Source organism: Scyliorhinus canicula, chromosome 13 (genome assembly GCF_902713615.1).
Source record: "Scyliorhinus canicula chromosome 13, sScyCan1.1, whole genome shotgun sequence".
In the NCBI taxonomy this organism is placed as follows: domain Eukaryota; kingdom Metazoa; phylum Chordata; class Chondrichthyes; order Carcharhiniformes; family Scyliorhinidae; genus Scyliorhinus; species Scyliorhinus canicula.
In genome coordinates this window covers 77,982,288-77,991,827 of record NC_052158.1, presented here as the reverse complement: position 1 = coordinate 77,991,827, position 9,540 = coordinate 77,982,288, and the positions used below count along the sequence as shown (strand labels likewise).

At 48.6% G+C, this 9,540-nt stretch overlaps 1 protein-coding gene across 1 annotated transcript; it reads right to left on the bottom strand.

Moving 5' to 3' along the window:
- Positions 1-6,805: 6,805 nt before the first annotated feature.
- On the bottom strand, positions 6,806-9,214 carry LOC119976362 (C-C motif chemokine 20-like). Its single transcript, XM_038816846.1, has 4 exons — positions 9,067-9,214; positions 8,607-8,709; positions 8,428-8,505; positions 6,806-7,079 (listed from the first exon to the last, which is right to left on the bottom strand). Exons 1-4 carry the CDS (start codon positions 9,146-9,148, stop codon positions 7,046-7,048), a joined length of 297 nt encoding a protein of 98 aa, XP_038672774.1. The 5' UTR covers positions 9,149-9,214; the 3' UTR covers positions 6,806-7,045.
- Positions 9,215-9,540: the final 326 nt, after the last annotated feature.

The window sequence follows — 9,540 nt, the reverse complement described above, 5'->3', positions numbered from 1 at the left end:
TCCATGGCTGCGCATGCACCGGGCGATGACCTGCAACGGTTGGGCCGTTCAGCATAGTGCCAGCCGCGCGTGGACCCAGCCTGCCATATAGTGGCCTCCTGTAAACCCCCTCGCCACCACTGGACCACCCCTCACCTGTCCCTCTGCCCCAACCTCAGCCCCCTCAGCCCCCTCGGCCAGCAGAACGGCTCCCCCCCCCCCCAACTGTGGTGACGTTGGACACAGGTTGACGAAAACTCAGACCACAAGTGATCGACGCTGTCGGGAAGTCGGCGCATCGCGGGGCGGAGCATCAGGGGAGTACCTTCAGGGTGACGTCCTGAGGCCGTCCCAATGGCGGGCGGCGTACTCACCATTGACGCCGTTTTGGAGGGGCGGAGCATCCAAAAAAACAGGTGCCGGCCCCGATTTCGGCGTCAAAAGAGATTCTCCGCCCAATCGGCAATAGCGATTTTGGAGTTATCAATCGTAGAATCCCGCCCTACATCTTAGATAGCCAAACTTTAAATTTCTACAGTTAACCGGGCATCTGCCCTCAGCTGAAGCGGTTGTCAATGGTGAGCACTGTAAACTCATTGTTACTTTGACAACAAATTAGGAGCCACCACCCTAGGATGTACTTTTAGTCCCTGGCTGAAGGAAATTATTGAATCTCAAAAGAATTAAATTTATATTGTCTTAAGGCACATTATAATGCAGCGACAAGCAGAATGGAGTCACCAAGGTAGGGAGGGAAATGGGCGCGATTCTCTGTTGCCCCGGCAGCCTACCCACAGGTTTCCAGGTGGCATGGGGTGGCCACCATGGAAAATCCCATTGGCAGATTCTCCGCCAGCGGGATTCTCCGTTACGCCGGCTGGTCAATGGGGTTTCCCATTGTAGGGCCACCCCACGCCGTCGGGAAACACTCAAGCGCTGGCAAAACGGAGAATCCCGCTGGCGGAGAATCCCACCCATGACTTTCAATGATACAGCCACTCATCATTGAATGCTGAGAATGACTTCCCAAGTTGTGGAATGTTTTAGAACTACATACAATAATGATATTTCTGTGCTGAACACAACTCCGTGTTACAGATAATTGTAAATCACTGTATAAAATGATTCCATGTGAACTGAAATGGCAATATGTATCTGCAGAGTTTCAGTAAAAATTGGGGCTGTCTGAAAATGGAAATAAAGAGTCAACAATAATTTACATTTTAAAAATATCACAAATTCAATGAATGGAGTTCCTGAAAACCTGGCAAGTATTTAGCAGCAGTGAATAAAGCTATCCCTGAAATTATGGGTTCTATCTTCCAGCCTCGTTACACTCGCGCGTAACGAGGCCGGTGAATCGCAGGAGGAGCCAAAAACGGGAACTGCCCCAGGCGCAAAACAGTTTGCGATGCAATCGGCCTGCTCCCATAGGTGAATTTGGAATCTCGCCGCAGCGTCACTTAAGCCCTATTTCTATACAATTAACGAGAGCCACCCCTTATCCAAGGGCCTCCTGTCATTCAGCGGCGTCCCCAGCAACTGCTCATGATGGTGCCAATTACTATTCCTTTTGAAAAATGTGAACCTAGTGGAAGGGCTTGTGTGGGGAGCCAAGGAGTTGAGTAGCCATCTTTGCTCACAGGCAAAGAGCCGGGGGGTGCTGGCCTTGCCACCCCAGTGCTCGGTGGGGGGGTGTTGGATCCTCCGCAGGGGTGGACCGCAATGGGAGGGTAGGGGGGAGGCACTGGGGGGGCAATTGGGGGGGGGGGGGGGGAATCACTCCCGGCATCACCATGCCAACCCCTGGATCCCACCCCATTCCAGGGATAACCTTTTTCCCTGCCTCTCTGCCCCACCGATCGCCGATAACCCCCATCGACTGCTGAGGCCTCTGGCTGCGCGGCTGAAGTCAATTGCTAATAGGGAATTGGCAATCGTGGTTAAGTGAGCCGTTGACTCATGCCATGTGGGTTCCTGTGGATGGACGGGCCATATAGAATGTGGGAGTCATTGTCTAGCATTCCAATCACACCTTGATGCCTGAACACTGTACCTGAACACTGTGGGAGTCAACACCACATACGCAGCAGCCAACGTCCAAACACCCAGTGAAATGTTGGGTAAGTTGGGTCTGCGAGGACTGCGTTTACTGCAGCAGTGAGAGAGACACTTGAAGAAATGCAACTATTTTATTGAACTCTTAACTATCATACATACTTTAACTGTGGGTTGACACTATGCTGAGTTGACTTGAGACCTGAGGCTAACCTGACCAGACTATCTTACTACCACATGGTGGATGTTCTAGTTGTTGCTCACGGGCTCTGACTGTCTCAGAGGCTGGATCCCAAGAGAGCGGGAAAACTAGTGTCCTCTGGCTTTATAGTGGCCGTGTCCTGTCTGGCGATTGGCTGGTGTGTTCTGTGTATTCATTGGTCATCCTGTGTGTCAATCAATGCCTGTCTGTGCAGCATCATATACTTGTGTGTATATTATGACACCCAGGGGATGGGACACAGCTCCCGGGACATGACCACGGCCGGAGATTGGGTGGGTTCTATGGGGAGTGGGGTTGCCTAGAGAGATAGGCAAAGGGTCCGGGGGTCAGCCCGCATTGCGGAATAAAGGGACAGAGGCATCATAATGTTTGTGCAAAAAGTTCTTTCATGTACTGTACACATTCCCGATAATGCCACCATCCCAACACCCCCAGTCCCCAACCTGATTGTGCCACCACCCCAACACCCCCAGTCCCCAACCCTATCCCTCCCCAACCCCTACCTAACCCCCCCCCCCAACCTACCCCAGTGCCCTCAGTGATGCCCAACATGCCTGGCACTCCTAGCTCTACCACGATGTCTTGGTGTGTCTCCAGGATGCACTTCTGAGGTGGAGGTAGCCAGCTGCTTACCTCGTCCCGTGGCCTGCGATGCTGCTGGTAGGTGCCCTCTGATGGCTCTGGGGCCGGAGGGCTCTGGCTCACTTGTCGATGGCACATGCATAGCCACATGTCCCGTATGCTGAACCCGAGATGCGGCCTCATCAGTGGGGCGAAACCCGAGAATGCTGGTGGCCACCATTAGCGCCCCATGAAATGGGCCCAGTTTGGCACTCAGTGGCCCCTCCTCCTGGTCGGTGTCCACAGGACCCAGGGATTCACCTTGGGATGGAGGGGCAGCTGGTTCGAGCCCCAAATGCCCCTGCATCACCTGGTTCTGCCAGCCCTGGCAGTTCCCCTCATTCAACGCTATCATGGCGACGCCCTCGGCGATGATCCTCAATGGCTGGGACACATCCTCCTGTGGCCGGGCCATGCTCTGTACTGACTCAGCCATGCCCACCTGTGACTGGGACAAACTTCGCAGTGCCTCGGCAATTCCCATTCACACATCAAGGTCGGCTGGTGACATCCTCCAGTGAGGCAGACATACTGCCGAGACCCTCAGCCACGGCCGCCACCCACTGCGTGATGCCTTGGAACCCTTCACTCATGCTGCCGATGTGTACACCAACACTGCGGACGCCACCCTAGCAATGTTGGCCTCGGTGCCACTCATTGCCGCTACCATCTCCTGCACCCACAGCATCTGGGACTCCTCCAATTGGCTAAGGATCTGCTGGAGTGATGCTGACATCTCCCGCTGAACATCCAGTTTGGTCCCTATAGTCCCCGTCAGCCCCGATTAACTCTGATCCAGAGGCTTAGCATCTGGCTGGGACCCAGCTGGCTCCAGAGATCCAGCAGACCTCCGACTGCTGCCTCGCCTGGGGGTTCCTGCCTCCACCAGATTTCCATCAGCAGCAGTGTGTTGCTCACCAGATTGTGTCCCAGAAGCCTGACCACTAATATGTCCCACCGAGGTGTGTGTATCTGCGCTGGTGGAGGGTGGGGGATGACAGCTGTGTCGCGACTACAACAATTGCATCCTCGGAGCTCTCTTCCGAGGTGTTTTCCTTGGAGTCAGGAGAGGGAGTTAACCCCATTCAGCATCCTTCCGGGATGCACTGGTGCCATCGGCTGCTGGACCTGTGGGGAGAATAGACATGTGGTCAGTGGGACGGATGGGTCAGTCAGTAGGGCAATAACTACTCACGATTGACAGGTCCTCCGAGTGGATTCTGGTCCCTCACTTCTGCGTCATCCGCCAACCTCTGAGTTGGTGACCGCTCTGTCCTCGGCCACACCGGACCTGAGAATCCTCACCTCCAGGGCCTGCTCCGCATAGGAGGTGAGGATTCTCAGGTCTGGCACCCCTCGGCCAGTCTGGGCCCTCTCCTGCCGATTATGGGAGAGCTTTTCCTGAGGGGACAAAGAGAGGGCATCGTTAGCCACACGCATGATTCACAGTCGTGAAGGGAGGGTTGGGGTGGAGGGAGTGCAGAAGGGGGAGGGGGACAGAGGGGGTGTTGGTGGTCGCATGGGGAGATGCTCCCTTGGGGGATTGGGGGGGGGGGGGGGACATTGGTGTCTACTCACTCTGGCTGCCTGGTGTAGGTTGTTGACCTTCTTCCGACACTGGAGGTCAGTCGTCCTGGTTACACTGCCCGAGCTGACAGCTGCCGCTACCTCATCCCAGCCAGCACTGGCTGCCTTGTGGCTCACCTTCTGGGACCCTCGTGGGAACAGGACATCCCTCTTGGCCTCCACCGCATCCAGGAGCCTCCCCAGGTCAGCATCCCTGAATCTTGGGGCCGTTCTCCTCGGCACCATTGTTGCAAGCTGAATGGGGTTATCTGAGCAAGTGCATCTTAAATGCTGCTTGACATTGTTAGTGGGGGATTGGCGAGCGCGGGCCTGGCGAATCAGCTGGTGAGCCAGGATTCGGGGCGAGAAGCCTGTGAGGCCTTGTTAAATTGGCCAATTGACGTTGAATAATGTTGCTGACCTCTGTGGGCCGAGCGCTGGGGAACTCGCTGCAATTCTCGCTCGCTACAGCACTTGGGAAATGTTTCCAGAGAATCGCGCCCTATGTTAATCACTCAATAAAATATTGCAAATTATAATGTTTAACATGATCACAAGCAGCATCAAGCAGACATTTGTACCAATGACATGGCTAAAATGAACACATTTAACATATTTTACTTGGTTGCAAACCAAGACACTAAAACTAAGGACTGAATTTTATGCAGGTGGCAGGGGTTCCACCATCTGGGCCAAAAGGGTGGGGGATGGGCCACCTGCTTCAGAGGGCATCAGGTGCAAGAGCCACTAATTCCGGTGGCTGCTAATCATGTTACTGCTGCTGGAGCTGCTGTCCCTATTAAGGAAGGCCCAATCAGAGGGCTGGGAACTCAGCAGTGCCACCACTAGCAATGGCCAATGTTGGGGCTGCAGCTGGAGCAGGAGGGAACATTGATGGCCGTGCACACTAAAAGTCATGGGAATGGGGTCTGGGGTTACTAGGGCCAGTCAGACAGCTCCCAGTGAGGTGATGGGGGAGTGCGGGAAGGTTGCTGAGGGCAGGCAGTGTTGTTGGGTCAAAGAGGGCCACCCCCAAGGCCACTGGGAGATGGCCAGGGTTTACGTGGTAAAATGTCAGTGGAGGTGCGAGGAAGCCCAGAACTGGTCACTTAAGTGGCCCAATTGGGCTCTGGACGGGCAGGCTATTTGCCACTTTCCTGTCACAGACAAATAGCATGGCCATAGGAAGGCATCGGGCAAGCCCCCTGCAGCCTCCCCTTATTATCCAGTTAGCCTTCTTGTCTCCAAACTTGTCCCAAAGGGCTGGTAAAATTCAGCCCCGAATATGCAAACCACATTCCCTGGCTCACAGAATTATAGGCTTTTATAGAGAATTAGAGATTTATCATTCACAAATTTGGACTACTGCCGTACTGTGCATTCATGATAACTGGCTGAAATAAGCAGCTTGCCCGCTACCTAAAACAAAACTGGCAATTGAGCTGGTTAACAAGCCAATTGCCCTGAAGATTTTGCTGCCCACAGGGTAATGTGGTTGGCAGGAGGGTGAAATTGTAGAGCCCACTTTCTCACCAACTCTGATGAAAAAGTGGGGAGGGGGTTGCCCTGTGTGCATTAACCACCCCTCCCCCCCAATCCCCTAGCCCCCCCAAATTTGTGCCACCTTGTCGGGCCCTCAAAACTCACTCAGTCCCTCCCTACCTAAAATGGTCCAATTTATCTGTCTCCAGTATGCAGACGTCTTCCTCCGTGGGCCTGTTTGCAGTACCAGCAGCATCCACTACCGTGTTCTGGCGCTACTGGTCAATCAGATTGAGGAAAGGAAGTCCCACTCTGAATGTTTAGCCTGCTGTCAGCGTGTTATCACGGCAGTGTGGTTTGACTGACCAACATCTGTAATGGTTGGGAGAGTGGGGAAGCAATTTATCCCAACCCCCTGTAAATTGTACAGCACAAAAACAACCATCCAGCCCATCATGCCAGCACTGACTCTTTGGGCAAGATTCCTCGAGGCTGCACTTTGAGGGTCCCCTTCCCCAGTCTCAGCTGCAGGCCATCCCTCCACCATTGTGGCCCTATACCTGTGACCATTTTTTACTTCAAATATGTTTTATCCTTTTCTTTACCACCATGTCCCTTTCTACATTGCAAATTTCTCTCTCTTTTCTAATTGATTTAGTGATCCAGTTAACTTCATCAACTGATTTCTTAATGGAGCAATTGTTTATCACTGGATTACTTTCTTCAAATATTCCCTTAATTCAAACACGAGGAATTCTTACAATTATTGGATAGATATACGACTAATTTGACACCATAACCAATGCAAATATTAATTATGTGTTAAAAGGCACTTAAGCATTGTCTATGCAAATATAAACATGTGGGAGACAGAAATTGGTGAATCTTTACCCTTTTATTATGATAGATAATGCATTAAAACATTGGAACATACACAGAATGTATTACAAATAATATTTGTAATAAAATAACATTGTCATATTCAGTTGAACATTTCAACCTGTCAGTGTAGCTAATTGTTAGTAGCATTATCACCACTAACTATACACAAATACATAGATGCTATGCAGAAATAATTGCTCAAGCAAAGACGGCAGTTATTTGTGAAGAAGGATCTCATCCATCGAGGGACATTTCTTCCAGTTTTTTGCTGCAGGAAAGACAATGAGAATTAAGCTTCTAATCACCTTAACGCTGAACAATAAATCACAGAACTGCACACAAACAGAAATTGCTGAAACTTCACAGCAGGTCAGGCAACCAGAGGGATTCTGAGTCTATTAATAGGCAAGTCTACCTCTTACATTGTAATTTCTGCACACAAAAACATTCATTTGTGTTGTTGCCGTGGATACTGTGACGAGTTTCCAGCATTTTCTGGGTTTTTTTCAGGTTTTCAATGTTGGCTGTGTCTCTTTTGACTTAATCTATGCTTTGGACATACACGCAAACCTTGTTGCGGATTTTATTAAAACTATTTGAAATGAGCACTCACCAAGGTGGGGAATATTGTTAGCGTAGGGATGGGAACAATTTTCTAGTCCAACTACACAGTGTCAACAATCCCAGGTCAAAGATTGCATGATTAGATGCAACATACTGCCTTCTCCTCGCTACTCTGCCCCTAATTTTAAACTCACAACGTGCATCAATTTACCAAAGTGAATTCAGGTTCAATGGGTAAGTTGGGGCATTCTTTTTTCATTTCCTACCTCAGTCTACCCTGCATGAGATTGCCAAGCTAATGCCAGGCAGCATATGTGGAGAGGGAGAGAAACAGTTAACGTTGCAGACCTTTTTATCAGAACTCTGATGAAAGGTCATGGGCCTGAAACGTTAACTATCTTTCTCTTCACAGATGTTGCCTGACCTGCTGTGCATTTCCAGCATTTTCTGTTCTATGTTTCTTTCACAGGAAGACTATCAATAAGCAGGGGAAGGAAATTAGTCTTATTTATTAGTAAAGTACATGCTCTCAAATTCGTCTTAAGGTTTATATGGTTGAAAATCTTAAATTATAACCAAATTACCAACAAGAAGCACAGACGTGTTTTACGAAATTAACTTGATCTGTTAATTTTCCTTCAATAACCTACACTGCTGTGGTTATCAAATATTTTGCATGTTCATGGTCAAATGTGTTTCTTTTTAAGAATTGTACATACTATTTCCACTAGAGGAAAGGCTAACACAATATGAACTTCGGTAAACAATTTTGAATTGAATTTCTAATTGTGTAGTTTGTTGAAAGGAAAATATGACTCTAAAATTTGAGGATTAAATTGCACCATTGTGATTCAGCAAAATTGGACAGTAAAAGGGTTATTTTGACTTTGTGCGATAGGGTAAAACAAATAATGCTGGGGGTGCACCCAGTTTTGCAGTTCTCTCCAAATCTTTATTCCCGTTTTTCGATTCGTGCCAATCATTTTATATCATCCCACAAAGTCAAAATTACCCCCTCAGGATCTGGTACAGGTCAGAGGTTGTGATCTCACCTCAGCAACTTCAACCCCACTTTCACCCAAAGGCTATCAGGATTTGCACAGATCGCCTGTCCTCCAACAGTGTAGAATCTGCAAAGTGTATTGAAATAGAGATTGTTAGTCAATGTTTATTACCAAAAGCAATTACCCCCCAATCATTCCGTGTGAAACGCCAGAGCCCCTGTACTTACATGATTGCATCTATGTCACAGATCTCATTGGACTGTTGCTCCACATAGCCGGAGATTAATCTGAATGGCAATCGTTTCTTTGAATAACGGAGACAGCAGTCCACTGCAAAGGTGAAAACGGAGGGTTAAAAAATAGAGTAAGACGATAGATAGAGACATGCTACTAATTACAAAGTCATCTGTTTCGGGATTGCGACTAACATAAATGACTTGTAATTCTAACAAATTATATCACATTCTGTAACTGGAACGAATTAAGATTCCACTGTGGTAAAGTTTTAATGAAAACTGAACAACTTTGTCACATTTCATTAGCCTTTCGTACCCTCTTAGATTGTGACATGCCATGCACTGTATTAGCCTGTCATCCCATTGAACGCAATCATTCACAACATATGTACAACAGAATATTATGTTATGCCTTCAGTTGCTGCGAATTAATAATTGATGCAAGACTTACTCGCAGAGGCTGAGTCATCGAGCATATCCAGCACCAACATCGAAAATAAAAGAGTTACCACGAGCTTCCTCAGAGCACTCATTGTCTCGCTGACTACTTGATGCAAACTTTTCTCTCTTCGCAAATTATTCTACAATCTTCAGCCGAGCAGTGATCTTGCCTATTCTGTCTTGCTATATATAGGGAGGATTTTGAGTACAGGTAAAATAGTCACTGGAAAAAACGCACAATTAAGGAAACGATACAGCCTCCATATTATGAATTTCCTTTCTGTGTTTTCCGCTCGTCACCCACATTCTTCAATTACATGGTGCTAAATGAAACATGTGAGAGTGAAATAAAAAAAATACAAATTAAATAAGCAGGTTAACATTTACAAATGATTTGAAATGCAAATGCAAATCGCTTATTGTCACAAGTAGGCTTCAAATGAAGTTACTGTGAAAAGCCCCTAGTCGCCACATTCCGGCGCCT

Bases quoted from the DNA above. Each gene is read 5' to 3' on its own strand.
- LOC119976362 (XM_038816846.1), bottom strand. From the start codon at position 9,148: ATGAGTGCTCTGAGGAAGCTCGTGGTAACTCTTTTATTTTCGATGTTG. The intron at 8,710-9,066 runs GTAAGTCTTGCA...TCACCTTTGCAG, and splicing joins CGATGACTCAGCCTCTGCGA to TGGACTGCTGTCTCCGTTAT. The intron at 7,080-8,427 runs GTGAGATCACAA...TCTTTCCTGCAG, and splicing joins GTGGGGTTGAAGTTGCTGAG to CAAAAAACTGGAAGAAATGT.